This window comes from Mercenaria mercenaria, chromosome 18 (genome assembly GCF_021730395.1).
Source record: "Mercenaria mercenaria strain notata chromosome 18, MADL_Memer_1, whole genome shotgun sequence".
Lineage (NCBI taxonomy): Eukaryota > Metazoa > Mollusca > Bivalvia > Venerida > Veneridae > Mercenaria > Mercenaria mercenaria.
In genome coordinates, this window is record NC_069378.1 from 32,583,732 (window position 1) to 32,601,081 (window position 17,350).

A 17,350-nucleotide genomic window follows, 5' to 3' on the forward strand; every position below is an offset into this window, starting at 1 on the left:
GTTACACATGCAGGTCAAAGGTCAATAGTAATAGGAATTTTTTCCCTGTCTGGTCCATAATCTGCCATTCATTAATGATTTTAAAAATACTTGACAAAAATAATAAGACAATTTGTCATGTACAATACCCAGATCCCTAGCACAAAGGCTAATGTCACTCTTAAAGGTCAAAAGTCAACACTGATCTTTTCGTGTCCAGTCTTCAATATAAGCTTATGTGACATATTCGTCAGAAGTACTTCCCTTTGATTTCTTACTTTTACAACAATGTTAAAATGAACTGTTATCAGAGTTGAAATTAAATACTTTTTCTATATTTATAGATGTTATATGCAATCGACAACTAGATTTTTGTATATGCAAATTCTAACATGTTGTGTTATAACATAGTGTATATTTAAAACAATATTGTTCTATTTATCATTGACAGATATCAGTTCATTATGTTCTACTGCAGCAGAGAACATTAGTTGCCCACCCCAGTAAGGTACTTTGTAGTGCATGACAGTACTTCTTTTACTTGTTACATCTTTACAACATAAAGAGAAAAAAAAACATTTAAAGTTCCAAGTTCTAAAATATTAGCTGTACATATCAAATTTACAATTATATGAACAGTTCCTATATTTCGTGAAAGTATTTTACTCGTAAAATGTTTGCTTTGTATACATATTTAGGTAATTTATCAATACACTCCTGTGTGTACAACCTTTCCAGAGACAGATATATTTGGTAATACTACGAGAAGTGATCTGCTCATATTACATTTAGTGAATATTTTCTGGTTTCTTCCTGTATGTCTATATCCAACTTCTTCAGTTAAAGCGAAATAAGTCCTAAAGTCGACTGCGAAAGTAAACAAATATACCAATGACATGGGAAGAGCAACACATAAAATATTGATATGTTGACATATTGTTTATTTCCAGGTGTTTTCGGTAGAACATTCAATTTATTCTGATACACTAAACTAAAAAAAGAACCATCAGTTATAGAAAACAATCATCAAGCACACGTTGATTAATGTCGTATGTTTATATAAGTGTAACAGAAAATTAACGACAGTAAAATAAAACAACTAACGTCCACTTATGGAAGCCCTGGAGAGACAATTGATTTCCGTACTTCCCACTTCAGCCTTCTAACTTTTGCACTTCTCACTTCCAACTTCTAGACTTCCTACTTCCTACTTCTAACTTCCACACTTCTGACTTCTAACTTCCGCACATCTGACTTCCAACTTCCTGACTTTCGACTTCTGATTTTCAACTTCCACACTTCTTACTTCCGACTTCTTGACTTCTTACTTCCTTCTTCTAACTTCCTGACTTCCGACTCTCAACTTCCGCACTTCTGACGTCCAACTTCCTGACTTCTTACTTCCGACTTCCAACTTCCGCACTTCTGACTTCCAACTTCCTGACTTCTTACTTCCGACTTCCACACTTCTTACTTCCGACTTCCAAAGAGGGAAAGTTGGAAGTCAGAAGTGCGGAAGTTGGAAGTCAGAAGTCAGGAAGTTAGAAGTCAGAAGTGTGGAAGTTAGAAGTAAGAAGTGCGGAAGTTAGAAGAGGGAAGTTAGAAGTCGGAAGTAAGAAGTGTGGAAGCTGGAAATCAGAAGTCGAAAGTCAGGAAGATAGATGTCAGAAGTTCGGAAGATAGAAGTAAGAAGTGTGGAAGTTGGAAGTCGGAAGTAAGAAGTCAGGAAGTGGGAAGTCAGAAGTGCGGAAGTTGGAAGTCGGAAGTAAGAAGTCAGGAAGTTGGAAGTCAGAAGTGCGGAAGTTGGAAGTCAGGAAGTTAGAAGAAGGAAGTAAGAAGTCAAGAAGTCGGAAGTAAGAAGTGTGGAAGTTGGAAATCAGAAGTCGAAATTCAGGAAGTTGGAAGTCAGAAGTGCGGAAGTTAGAAGTCAGAAGTGTGGAAGTTAGAAGTAGGAAGTAGAAAGTCAAGAAGTTGGAAGTGAGAAGTGTAAAAGTTAGAAGTCAGAAGTGGGAAGTACGGAAATCAATTGTCCCTCCAGGGCTTCCATATCCACTTGATGTGTGATGTGCAAGTTGCCTACCTACGATGAAATTGAGCGGATATCTTAGTGTTGGAAAATGGCAAACTTGCATCAAAAAAAGCCAGACATTCGTGTGATGTAGTAGAGTATTAAAATCCATACCATAATCACAGGTGGTCCCTTGGTAAATAGCACGGACTTTCCTACTTCACAACTCATTAAAATTATATAGCTTCGTATTTAACAGGGACTAACAATCATTCCTTTAGATGCCAAAGGCTAAACATTGCCATTCAATAAAAATGGCAAAAAATGCAAAAAATTAATGGTAATAATTAATATTTTGTGTGATTTTTCTTTCTGGTTTCTAGTGTTTTTTTTCTTATCTGGGTAGGTTGTTATTGTGAGACGATCGAAGCAATTATTTTGTAATTTTAAGATATCAAGTTTCAAGTAAACAAAGTGTTGATAATATATAGATAGGTCTTAGTAGGTCACTTCAGTTCTATTTATTTTTATGCTATATTTCAGGAGGCAACACAGAAAAGAGTGAGACAAAAAGTGTCTTCTACAGGCGGATGGTGTGCACAGACTAGTGTAGAAAACTCGGGGGAACATAAGACTGATACAAAATTAGTTCCAGTATTGGCCAATTTTTTCAGAGGTGAGTTTATTGATGTTCTATCATTTTCACTTAACGAAGAACGCTACGTTCAGGATAATCCGAGTAGTAGAGATCTCATACCAATGCCCTAAATACACAATGACAGAATATCTAACAGAAATAGCCACGCCCCTACAAAATCTTAATACACAATAACAGATAGTCACGCCCCTACAAAACGGAGCCTTAAAGCAATGCGTATTTCGATTTGTGCATGATTAACATTCAAATAAAATATGGAAAAAAAACTAAAACTTAACAAATAGATACAGGTATGCAGATAAGACAAGTGCCTCGATATTGATCTTGAAAGTTCATTCATTTTTGGCCACAACAGTCAGATGAGCTAAACTGAAAATAAATATAGTAAATTAGTATTTATCCGAGTTCAGCTTTAAATGACATTAAAGGTCCATTACTAAGGGAAAGTGAGTTGGCAATTTTTTTCATAGCCAGTGCATAGACTTATGCAAGACACTAAATAATGAAGATTGGCAGGTCAAAATTTACAGAAGGTCTTTGGAACTCAAAGAAATGTATGTGTATTATGTTGAAATTTCAATGAATCGACAGAATGACCCCCAAGGTCTTTTTAACTTTCTTCATACTTCATAGAAAAATAATTGTACATATACTGCAATTAATTTCGAATTTCTACATACCAACTTTCATTTTCCAATAAAATGAAATAGTTTCTGTGCTTTTTAAAAGAAATTAAAATGTTCACTTTCCTTAGTATTGGACCTTTAACAATAGTATTCCTTAAAATGCAACTGTCTGACTAACACAGGATAGATCATAGAGCATTTTTATTTCTACTTAATTGTTTATCCATGGGTCCCCGGACTACATAAATTACATTTAAGGTAAATGCAGGATAGAATTTCTTAAAATCAGTATGTTTTTTTTTACATTTTCTGTACAGTTACAAACAAAAACGAATTTTCTTTCTCAAGAAGGCAAGCTTCTTTAAGCTGATGCTGTGATTTTAAAAATAAGGATATTGAGACAAAATTCAGGTTGAAAATATATTTCACCGTAGTGAATTTGTAAGATCATAGATGATAGACTACGACAAAATGTTTGCTAGCCAAGTTTACACCGATGCTTATCATACTAGGTTCCAATTTTAAAGACCCCATCATTGTTTCCGAAAGCAGTAAGGGTTGGTAAAACAAAATTGATTGTTACCACCTGTTACACCAATGACCAATGACATCGTCACTCTATTGTTAGCAATATATGAATTTTATAAGTGAACAGAATGAATCATTGTTTTAAACATTCATATGCAGCACAGATAGAATTTTTTACATTTTAAGAAGTGTTCTGTTTACGAAACAGCTAAAAACTGCCACCCCACGTACGTTGAACATATATCCAATAACGCACGACCCAAGGTTACACAATTAAGATATCGACCCTTTGATCACTTAGATATTGATTATCACACCTTCTAGCAGGGCAAAGAAACCTTTCATTGATACTGATAAGAGAGATTGATAAATTGTGTGGTTTTTTTTAAATAAAATTCTGTCTTCAATGCTACAACTTGTTTAAATGGGTCAGCCGTGTTGTTGTACTTATAAAATAGACTTGCCCGGTTTATAGGTTGGTTAGGGCTACGGATATGTATTGTATTTTGACATCGAAATATTTCTATAAAATGCTTCTTCCCCTTTCGTTTGGATCCGTTCATGTTTGCAAACACGTTTGTTTATTTTATGGAATGTACTAATAAGCTTTGAAAATGTGGCAGTTGAGTCCAATAAGTCCAGGGGTGTTCAAAGATAATCCGTCACAGATCTATTGTAAAGCAATTATTGGATTTACCTGTATTGAAAAATAAACTGTGTCGATTGTATTGAGGTCAACTGCCACATTATCAAAGTTTATTATATTCGTTTAAATTAATTTGCATATTAAGAACTGTATATCGCATCTTTCGTGAGTATTTTTAAGACTTTTTAAAAACTATGGCTTTGGAAGTAAAATGAATAAAATTATATTTTTGCGTTATTTAATACTATTGGATATTTGATATGTTTATATCGATAGATCGATCTAACTGTCCCCTTCACTTAAGAAATGTACTTTTAGCAATTTTTAAACTATTTGAAAAATAGCAAACGACGGGTTAACTCTTCGGTTCGGTATAGTTATCAATCTTGTAATCTTGTTCAAGGACAAACGACAAAAAAGATAATAGTAAATGATATACGAAACCGTTGCGGACATTTGTAAACAGAATGTCGCGCAAATAATATACATGATTTATATTGTAATGCTTTCAAATACGGTTTAAAACATGTAAACTGACACTCAAATACTGATGAAATACCAGTCATCAGCTTGTATATCCTTGTACCAGTCCCTTAAGTGTCCTGAAAAAAAAAAACCCGAATATTTATTATGGGTGTGCAGTAGATAAATATTTCTGAATCCAAACCGCAAACCAGTCTGTATAACGTTTATAGCATTTAAGTCAACAAAACGGTACTGTTACTACTAGACTGGCTCCCGTCCCTATGTTTGTTCTGTCATATTTCTCACATATATTTTTTTCTTCATTATCAGTGGAAGTAACTCTAGCAGGTTGTTTTGTATTGATATTTTTATTGCCCCTTGCTGCGAACATAGGTATGGTTTAGCCATCAGATAAAATGTGCTATTTTAAAGACTTAAAATATACGTATAAAAAGTTTGCAGCATTTAAAAAAAAATAACCATGCAGCCAGGGAGCTAGGCTATGTTACTACAGTTTTTAAAGCAAACAATGAATAATTTCGCTATCTTATTTACAGGTCCTTCAGTGATGTCTATGAAGTAAGCGAAAAGAATTTATGACCACTTTTAAAGATAATTGATGAAGACAAAAACACAAAATACAGCAGAAGCCACGCACTTAGTCCGACCTGGTCACATTCTTCTCTTTGCTTGGTAAAAATAAAAGTCCCTTTTTTCATATATCATTTGCATTTTTATATGCTGCAGCGTTTTAAAAGGTTTAGTGACATATTATATGCGACACGACAGTTAGATGGCACGCCTTTAAAATAGTAAATAATGCTGCAGATATACTGTGAAATCATTTATATTCGTTGGGGACTAATTTCCGCGGATTTCGTGGTTGAGTGAATCCACGAAATTTAATCCCAACGAACAAGTAAAATTCCCTTTCATTTTATGTTTAAAAGTTTAAATCCACGATTTCATATCCCCACGAAATTGCCGTTTTGACCAAAACCCCAAAATTTCACGCCCATGAAATTTAATGATTTCACGGGACTTTCAATGTCACATGCTTCGTTATGGATGTGCATACTTACAATAGCCCATAAGACTCCAGTCTAGAACAAGGTCAGGTTTTCCAAAAACATCAGATACATGACATAATGACCTTATCCTTGCAAGTCACAGAGCCAACAGAAGGCAGCATTGCTTCGTTTTGTCATCTACATTTTACGATATAATCAGTTTTCACCGGCACTTACAAACGATAGCAGAGATTGTGCACACTTAAAACAAGAGGGTCATGTTGAACCTATATCGCTCACCTGTTATACTTTGGCCTATGGATCCTCTAGATAAACATTCTGACCAAGTTTCATCAAGATAGGGTCATAAATGTGGCCACTATAGCGTTAAACTTTTCCTTTGATTTGCGTGGTGGCCTAGTTTTTGACCTCACATGACCCAGCTTCGAACCTGGTCTAGGAATCATCAAGATAAACATTCTGTGCAAGTTTGTATGAAATCAGTGCATAAATGAAACCTGTATAAGGCCGAAAGGGCCAGAAAGAAAATTTTGCCCCTTTCAGGCACAGTAACTCTAGAACCTATGATGTAATCCAAACGGTTTTCAAAGTGAACCGAGATGTTATGCCAATACAAATTGTTTTCAAGTATGATTAAAATTGTTTGCAAGATGTGGTCTCTATCGTGTTCACAAGCCAAAAATTACAAATTTTGGCCCTTTAAGGGACCATAACTTTAACCCATGATGAGATCTAGCCAGTTTTCCAAAGGAACCGAGATATTATGCCAGTACAAGTTGTATAAATAATAATAATGATGATAATAATAAAATTATAATAATCATAATTATAATAATAACAATAATAATAATAATAATAAACGACTTTATTTATAGAGGTGACACAGTTGGGCAAGCCCAGTCTTCCCTGTAAGCCTCTTGTTTGCAAGTTTGATTAAAATCAATTGCAAAATGTGGTCTATATCGTGTTCACCAGAAATTGTGGACAGACGTCGGACGACGGAAGAAGGGTGCTCACAAAAGCTCACCTTGTCACTAGTGACAGGTGAGCTAAAAATAAGGATATTTATACTCAGTTTAAATCATATTTCTCTGGCTTTCTTTCTGCTTTTACAACCAAGTGCTTGTAATAACTGGGACACCCGGCACAAGTAGTCACAACCGCACACCAACACTGAATCTAGAAAGGAGTTGATCGTATGTTTACTGTTGAACTATTTATCAGTCTGAGCTGTTTGTTTTTAATATTCCTGAATTTGAGACAGCAACGTTGAGAGTATAATTATGTTCATTTGCCCAAAGCACATAGACAAACAAAGTAAATGTACAAAAGTGAATGTGGCGCAAATATTTGTGAAAAAGAAAAGCAGCACTTCAGTAACGTGACAGAACAGACTAAGTTCTTGTACAATACTATGCCACTTATTACGCTAAATTAATAAGTGCTAGATTTGCTAACTAATACGCCTTTCAAGCCTGAAAAAAAGATTGGCCTTTTTACGTGGAAACGAGAAGTACCTGAATGCCTAGAGCGCGCAGTGATGTTCAAAGCCGAACTCTAAAATATAAAGTAAATAGCATGCAAACGCTGTATCATTTATCAGAAGAGCGCAGATGTTAAATGACAGTGTACCCACACATAATCAGTTTTTAAAACCTCCAACTTATTTCGTCATTTAGTAAATAACAATCCAGTTTGTAAATACAAACGCTGAGTCAGTTTGTTGATGTTTTGCACACCTATCGCAATGAAATATACTTACAAACAAAAGATGTGCACAGGTGACAACAGGAGAAGACAGTCGTAGTACGAATATAAACATGTTTTAGTCAAACCAATTAATTTACATACAATATCATAAACCTAAATTATCTTTATCTTCTACAAAAAATCGTAGCATGCAGAATGTGGACACACTAAACAGGCCGTTGTGCCACAGCGATTCCCCCCCCCCCCCCCCACCCCCGAATCTTTTGTCGTCTATGGTACAGATGTAAACGTCTTGTTATTGCAATCTTTGGTGATACTGACTTGGCCGCTGAACCTTTGCGTTTCCTACAGTATCTAGTATGGTCTGTGGTACACAGATAATACAAACTATGGACACACTGAAAGACTGGAAGATGTGCCTCAGCAGTTCTCACAGAATTTAGTGTCTTCTATGGTACAGTGATATAAAGGTCTTGTTGTTAGCACAACGCAACTGTATTATCTTTACCTAGCGACCGATGTGGATAAGTTATGCTACAAAAATCTGCATAAAATTGATTAAACATTTTTGCACTATTCGTTCATTTTTGTTTACCGTACAACACTTGAGTCATCAAGTATGATTTATTTTCAAGTTGTTGATGTTATATAAATCAAATATCACACTTGTCCAATATAAAAAATGTAGTGACAAAACTTTCGTTTTTTTTTTTTTCAAATTAATGATAACTCTCATCTGTTGTTATCTCTTTATTCAAGTTCGACATAAGAATCAACCACTTGCCTACTTCAAACAAAATAAACAGGATTTATTACTACAAAACAAAATGAAATCCCGAATTACCGAGAAAGATTAGTGAATGTACGGATAGAAAATAAACGATCTTGTCAATCACAGTGATGTCTCAAAATAAACGCAGAAATGTTTTTCACGTGAATTAAAGCATATAGTGAATGAGAACCTATAACAAGAGCTGTCACAGGAGACAGCGCGCTCGACAATTTCGATCCTTGATAGTGAAATCGGGCACACTTAATGAAGCTGGAGTGTTTAACGACTCCAATATAGATGACGATATCGGACAATAGTTTAAGTCTGAGTCAAATACTAGTATATTTAGTAATAAAGGTAAAATATATCAAAACATTAACTAAGTATAAAAGGAACATAATTCATGGAAGATTTCCACAAGAGTAATGCACCATATATCATATCATATAGCTAATGATGTGGAAGAACTAGTTTTAGTTTGAATCAAATACATCTAGTAATAACTGGGATTGAACAAAAGTACATCATAAATTTAATCTGAAAATCTAGGTAAAAATGGGCATAATTCATAACATATTGGTGAAGGAGTTACGGACCTTGTTTCAAATGATGTGGAGCAAAAGTAGTGATTTGAATCAAATCCATTCAGTAATAACCGACATAGAGTGAAAGTGCATCAAAACTTTATCTTGAAATTCGAAGTAAAACGGGGGTAAAAGTCATAAAAATATATTGCCAGAGTTATGGACCTTGTATCGTATAATGTGGGTGGTGAGATTGAACAACTATTTTAAGTTTGAATCAAATTCATCTAGTAATAACAGAGATAGAGAGAAAGTGCACCAAATACTTCATGATATATTGGCCCGTAAGTCATATGATATGGGTGAGTCCATCAAGTAATAACAGAGATAAAGTTAAAGTGCATCAACACTTTAACCAAGGTGTGGACGCGGGCACCGGGGCGAGTAGGATAGCTCTACATATATTCGTTTAGCCGAGCTAAAAATAAAGAGCTTAAAGAATTATTTGGCAATCGGCCTGTCATATATCGTCCGCAATCCGGGGAAGTGACGTAACACGATATCACAGTGAAGTTTGTCTCATCATGGAACATTAACGGACATTGTAAAGAGTGACGGTGCATATACAATATAAAGTTTCAACATTACATTTTGAAATGTTATTGAACAGTAAATTAAATCTACTTTCAGATAAATACGTAGCCTCCTTCGGAGATGGACCAGGGCGTTATAAACAACTTCTGTTGGATACTGGCCTCCTCAAAGGATACGATGCTTATGATGGTGCTCCATTCAGCGAGAAAACCAGCAAGGGGCGTGTCAGATATCTTGACTTGACACTCCCGCAATACGGATTGCCCTTATATGATTGGATAATGAGCTTAGAAGTGGCCGAGCATATACCACAAGAATTTGAGAGCATTTATTTGGACAATATAGTACGTCATGCAAAAGAAGGTGTAATTCTCAGCTGGGCAAAACCAGGTAACTAACCTGTATTTTGATTAGTTCGGGGGCCAATAATGTCTACCAAGCATCCCTCCCTAGACTTTTTTTCAGAACGGTTTCTCTAATTGTAATAGGGTTTGAAAGCGAACAGTATGGATCCTTGCTGGTCGCAAATGCACTATCTTGGTTTTCTCATGGCGCGGTCCCAAGTGCTTTGAATCAGTGTTACAATATTTTCCGAACCTTTTACGATTATGGGGTCAATTAAGTGTTACTTTAGAATTGTGTTGCGCTCAGTTAGTCTGCTATTAGTATGATTAATTTCATTCTTTGCTTCTAAGGGATGTTCCCACAGTTGTTCGTACCAAGATATCCAATGGCCTGTGTATTTTGAAGCATACAGGGCTGTGAGTGAAAAAAATATTTATAATTTACTATTTTACTGTTGTGTTCGACATCTCTAATTTGACACATATTAAAATAACTTAAACCAGTTGGTTAATTTCTCGTCATATTACTTTCTGTGTGTGTTGCTATGTCGGGAAGCATTTAATTCACCATAGTATTTGATTTCAGGGCAAGGAGGATTTTCACACGTAAATACGAGACCATTTGAATACGTTAAGGATGCATTTGAAAAGCTTGGATTTGAACACGATCCTGAGAACTCTGCTAAACTGAAGAAAGCAGCTTCTTTGGAATGGCTGCAGTGGAATACCAACGTTTACAGAAGAAAAGACATGAGCAATATTGAGCATATCAAAACTTTATTAACTTGAATAAAAACCTGATTTTATTGGTGAAGGATTAATGAGTTAGTAGGCAGTGGTGATATAACGTATTATCAAACCCTTTTTGGTGAAATATGCAAGCAAATGTATTTGTTGCTTTTTTGAGTAGAGATATTTAGATCAATGAATATAAGGACGTTGGAAAGTGTTACGGAGGCAGTTGAATAATTTTAAAATTTATGAACGTTTGTAAGGGAATTTAGGTACATTTCTAAATCTCCAATTTACCTAAAAAGGTGTAAAATATTTATATGACTGAACTGTGATAAAACCATTAAATGGGTAAAAGAAAAAGAAAACATTCATCATGTTTGCATATAAACTGCGTTCTGTGTTTTCCGGTACGTGTATGACAATTACGTCATAATATTGTACAATTAGTTACAACTGCTAGTCGTCCAAAGAGCCCCGCCCGCTTAGCTCAGTAGGTAAGAGCATTGGTCTACGGATCGCGGGGTCGTGAGTTCGATCCTCGGGCTGGGCGTATTTTCTCCGTGACTATTTGATAAACGACATTGTGTCCTCCACCTCGGATTCATGTGGGGAAGTTGGCAGTTACTTGCGGAGAACAGGTTTGTACTGCTACAGAATCCAGGAACACTGGTTAGGTTAACTGCCCGCCGTTACATGACTGAAATACCGTTGAAAAAAAGGCGTTAAACCCAAAACAAACAAACAATAGTCGTCCAAGGGTTTTGAAAGGTGCTCTTTTTATATTGTTCTAAAGAATGAATTGGGCCATAACTCGATCAGATTGAGTAAAAAAAAATTACATATATATTTAATACAACAGCATTTGAAAATTTTGCATCAAGCACCATTACGTACATTCTTAGGCAACTACTGTGTCAAAGATACTGCTTTCAATTCTAGTCCACTTCTGTCTGCTACCTCTCCTGGTCTACATACAATACAGATCACATCTGAAAAGTCTATCTGAGTGGCCAATTTGGCAAGATCGCTGACTTGTTTATGTGAGGGTTCGAAGTCCTTGTCATAGTGGAATAATTTAGTCATGTGTGAACGTCATATAGTTTGTTATTAAAACTTCGATATTTCTATCACAGTGTCCCCTCGTGTCTTGCTAAATGACACGAGGGACATTCTCTTTTATAAAAACTGTAACTTGCAATAAGATTTCAGGGCTTTCTTTTATTGCCGGAATCAGTAAAAGTTTTATATCATTCAAAAAGTCCCCAGGAGTTGTAGATGGACATTTTTGAACCTGAAGAGTTTGTTTTTATTCTCAAATTATATTTTCAACGGAAAATTGTTGGTGCGTGCCTCTTTGTTGTTCAGTGCCAATAAAGTCTTTTATTTAAACTGTATATTTTCCATTGCTATTTATTGTTAATTAATGCATATCAGTTTTACTGATAAAACACTGTCGTTTACTACGCTGAAGTGTACAATTTGTACACGAAACATTGTAAGAACTTTTACGTCAGTACATGCATAACTATTTGCAGCAAATAGTCTGTTATATTTCAAGTTATATATGTATTATATGTATTACCAAAAGCAATGATATGCCCAGGAAATCCAGTAAAATTTAAAGTTCAGTCTGAAGTGTAAAAATCATATTTACGCGGTTACTTTGTTTACCTTTGTTTACAATGTGCATGAAAAATGTAATTATTTTAAATGTGTTATCATATTGTACGTGTTTTTATTTACAGACCTCAAACTACGTTCAGCTAAAAACGTAGTTTTAGACATTACATCTAAAATATGTTAATATTTTTATACACTATCTTTAAAGAACGCACTTTTTACCGTTATCACAGACATATGAAATATCTTATATAATCAATATGTTAATACATGCAATGTCATTCTCTGTCTCACGTAACCATCTATCCTTTCACCCTGCATGTATACATTCCACTACATTTGTGATACAAGATTATTGTTATATGTTGTTGAATATATCAGCATGAATTTACGACGTTATGTATGTGGTACATTGTACATACGTAGGCTTTTATTAAAATTTAAGGATAACATGGTGTAATAGCCATATTTCATATCTTGTAACTGGATGGTAATATTTAAATGGAATTTGGTCACTCTAAAGACATTCAAAATTTAAAACATTTCACCGAGAGATTTTTCAAATTTTATCATTTTTTGGGGAGATAATCGGTACTGAAGTTAACATTGATGCCTATGGGAAATATATAATTTCTTTGATTATGAGAATATGAGCTCAAGTTTCCAGAAAATTTTTCGGTAGAAAGCTGCACTATATGATTCTGATACAAATATCAAAAAGAAATCTAAAATTCCCCGTATGGAAAAGGAGAAAATTGCTTTTCTAGTTTTCAGGGGAGATAACTCATGAAAAACCAAAATTACCAATGGAGGTAATCTAAAGGAATTTTTTTTATAACTTCTGTCACTATATGATTTGTCAATATGCACCTTTTTCTATCGTTTGACATTTTCAAAGCTTACATTAACAAGTTGTATGTACGCTTTTGGTAATTTGAGGCCTATTATGGGTAGTCATCCTTAAAAAATATATAAAGATTTTATGTAATTGTATGTTGTTGTCCTCCTTGTTTCGGTCTGTTTGACGTACTAAAGGAACCGTGTATCAGACAAAAGATGATAGGTAAGGGTAGATTTCTCAAAAGGACAGAGCACTAAAACACAGCCACACATTTGCAAAATAGGCACACAACAAAAAGGTGTAATAAAAAAAATATTACAGACGGGTTGGTTAAAAAATCTAACAGGTACATATAAATGTATGCCAAATATAGATAGAGGGAGTGGAAGTGGTAAGGGGTAGAAAGGGGCTGGGGGAAGAGGTTGAAGGAGAAAGCAGAACAAGGATTAACATACAAAGGGAATGCTACGTTCCTTAATCACAGTAACATTACAGCGTAAACCACAATAGCACAGACATTCATGTACCAAAGATAAACACACAACCACACCCAACTTGTTTTTGGCTGACAAATGAGTCGCAGCCATTTTACGTGTTAACATATATTTGATCCTGAACTTTTGCAAGTGTCTTAAACTATTTGCTGCAATAAAAAAAAAGACATACCGTTACTTCTAACAAAACAAACCTGCATACAAATTCCTGAATCAATAATTTATCTCGGGATCTGTGATCAAGTAATAAAGCTGCGTACTTTGAGACATTTTCTACTCAAATCCTTAAGGGTGTAGGACTATGCTATTTGGAGAAGCTATCCAACTGGTTCACGAAGAATCGATGATTACGCCAACGGGCCTCGTCAATGTCTTTGACATTGTAACTAGGGCTACCAGGAAATGTAATTTTTAAAGTACTTTATAATAACAGTTATGTAATCGTAACAAAGAATTCAACTAACATTTGCAGTCACAAAATTATAAACTTTAATGCATTATGCTCGAACAGTCATAGTCCTCAACTTTAACATAACTACTCCAAAGGCTTGCCTAATAGTACATACGTTTCCATAAAAACATCTTATAATTCTGTTATATTCGTTTTAATTTTAAGTTATTTAATTATCAATACTGTATTTGTCAGTTTAGATCACTTATGGGTTTAAAGTGACCAAATAAACATCCCAAAGAAAGTAAAGGTCTACAATTCTTCCAGTTGACTTGACATTTGTGTATTATCATGGCATTCAAAATGTTAATGTCAGATTTCCTGATAAGCGCACTTGAAGTGAGATAACTTCCATGTTTACAAACGAATATTTGTGATAAGAAAACTGACAAATGCCTACATGTGTCATTGATTGTATTGAAATCACCATGTATAAATAAAGTAATAACTACGTAAACAAGTACGAAAGTTGCTACAAGATGCAGCAAAAGGAAACTCCGCGCCAAACAAAGCAGTGTACGTATATAGCACTGATAGAACAGGAGATGATATAACGATACTGGTGTCTTTGTTGTAGACCATAGGCAAACAGACAGTCTGATGGGGTTTCATGCATATTGGCGAAAAACCATTGCCTTTGTAGTGTGAGCAGGATTTTTATTGTTGTGTTTAGTGACCTAATTATTGACTGATCACGACCCACATGCAAAATTGACCTCTAAGTTTCGGTGTATGGAATGAAATTTATTGTATACACAATGTCGTGCTTAAATTCAGACTTACGTAGTTGTTCTTCCGAAATGACTGAGTTCAAACTGAGCTCAGATATTATCAAGACCATTATTCTGATAAATGTCTAATCAGGAATGTGGGCTCTATATGATAATTTCAAGTTAAATGACTAGGAAGTACTAAGATGTACAATGAATGAAACAAAACAAACATCATTTTACCCCACCTAGAGGCGTGAACCCACAGTTTAAAAGGAACAGGAAATTTATAACCCAAGTGTTATATGTTGACGATTATGTTGGTGTATTTACTTAGAGGGTATTGTTGTTGTTGTTGTTTTCTTCACCTCCTCCCTAGGAGAACAGCTTATGAATACGCATGCAGCAATGAGTATTGACTGAACAGTTCACTACTATAAACACCTTTACCACTATATACAGTCATATACTGATCAACTGGTATTTTGGAAGGCCAAACAGTCATTGTTGTGGAATCAGCCATCTCTCAAGAAAGACCATTGTTCTGATATTGCTAAAGGTCAGCCTGTAAGAAACGTACATTGAGATAATAGAGCAAGGATACTTTAAAATGCAAGTCACCTTAGTTCAAAGGCCAGTTTTTGCCTTATTGTTATTGTTAGGTGACATTTGTAAAAAGTTTGACTATAATTATGCTATCAAACATTAAACACATAAATACTTAACTTAAAAAAATAAAATAATCGAAGTATAAAGCTAAAAATATAAGACACTGTTTATGGATGTATGTTCCAGACGAACGTACTGTGTAATGTTTGGTGTTGATAATCGAAAGAGGAATGGGCATACCCATGCCTACATTATGATGACAGAGCCTTGTACCCTTAAGGAGTTGCAGAGTGAGTTACAAACTTAATACATAGAAACAATGACATATTAACAACACGATACAAAACATACAACAATATTTAACAAATACACAACAATATTTAATCAATGCTTACAGTAGTAGTATAAAACTTACTTTATATATACATAGCAATAAAAGTGACACAATAAAGTGGGTTTTAAAATTAGAATAAGTTAACTTTACATGCATATACAAAGCAGTATCCGGAATTTCGGTTGGATTAAAAGGCCTATACCCCCTATCATATGCAATAAATGTGGCAAATAACAATGCCTACAATATAATAAATCAATATTTAAAATAAAATAAAAAATAACATTCTTTCTGGCGCATTCATCAAACTGAAAACGAAAGTAATTTTTTTTCACGTGATGTCCGACACAAATTGCTTTCTTTTCTGCTCTTTGGTTTCTTCCCTGCTTCTTTTGTTTTAATGAAACTTATTTTTCTCGTTTGTGTTGTCTGATGCCAATATTATGGGCCAGATCAGACATTAAAAATAAACAACTGAAATTTTGCAAATCGAAAGGAAAAAATCGTCATACACGACATACACTGCACCCACAAAAGGCCATCACAAATATGAATCTTTTATCTATTTTGGAACAGTCTTATAAATCGCCCACGTGTGTGAAAGATATGCGGAATGTGCATTTTGTTCTGTAATAGTTACAAACAATATTTGATGTATTTTTCCCAATAGCAAGAAGACAATAAGTCAAAATGGACATGCTCCTAAACTGTCCTCAAAATTACTGCCTTCGAATAAGTTCACATATAGGAGATTGTGCCAAACTGACTAGAATGAAGTGTTATAGTATCACTGTGGGGAATCACATGATCAAAATAATCACTAAACCAAAGTAATATTTTGAAGAACATGAATAAATTTCCTATTATGATAAGATATGAAATTTAAACATAGCCTATCATATGACTAATGAAAATTGTTAAATTATCATGTAGTTGACAATAATGACAGATATCCTGTAATTACAAACACTAAGGAAAATAAGAAGTATCAGTTTCTTGAAGTGTTCCAGATAATCAGAAGGTGAATATGATTGAAATATATGTAGTTTTATGATACATATGTGTTGCCATATGATAGACTGTATTTTATATTTACAACAAAAGCTGTTTTAATATTATCCCATATTATTCATATATTTATTTTGGTTTAGAGATTATTTTGATCATGTGATTCCCCGCAGTGAGTATGCATGTTTTTAAATGAAACAAAGAATACAACAGTTTCTAGTATTTCCAACTTTGTTAAGTGTTTTGAACGGAAAGTGACATAAGACTTGTGACATTCACAATCTGTCCCCAAAGATTTCTTCCGAAGTATTACTTCTGTCATATATAAAAGAATCGTCCTGAATTTTATTTTTGGGGGGGGTTTATAAAATGATCATTAATTGTTGGTTTTTGAAAATTGAAACATTATGATGGTTTAATTTTTTTTTTACTTTTAAGCCTTTTTTAATTTTTTAAATGAAAAATTTTTATCCTTTTTTTATTTTAAAAAAAATTATGAATTTTGAAACTACTGTTTTTTTTTTAATTTTTGGGGGCCCAAAACCTTTTTAAAAAATTATATTTTTTAAAAGTAGTTTCCAGTAAATTTACAAACGCACAAAAACTCGTTACTTATGGGGGGTTTTATACATAAAAATATCATTTAAATGTGCTGTGATGTTA

General features: G+C 34.2%; 1 protein-coding gene across 5 annotated transcripts in view; it reads left to right on the top strand.

Moving 5' to 3' along the window:
• Positions 1 to 12,338, top strand: part of LOC123538394 (uncharacterized) — a 65,213-nt gene extending 52,875 nt beyond the window's left edge. For all 5 annotated transcript variants that reach the window (XM_045322473.2, XM_045322471.2, XM_045322470.2 and 2 more), the window contains exons 2-4: positions 2,531 to 2,663; positions 9,638 to 9,931; positions 10,472 to 12,338. In XM_045322473.2, coding sequence (XP_045178408.2) covers positions 2,531 to 2,663; positions 9,638 to 9,931; positions 10,472 to 10,674 — 630 coding nt within the window. In that variant the 3' untranslated portion in view covers positions 10,675 to 12,338. The remainder of the gene's footprint in view (positions 1 to 2,530; positions 2,664 to 9,637; positions 9,932 to 10,471) is intronic.
• The last annotated feature ends 5,012 nt before the right edge of the window (positions 12,339 to 17,350 follow it).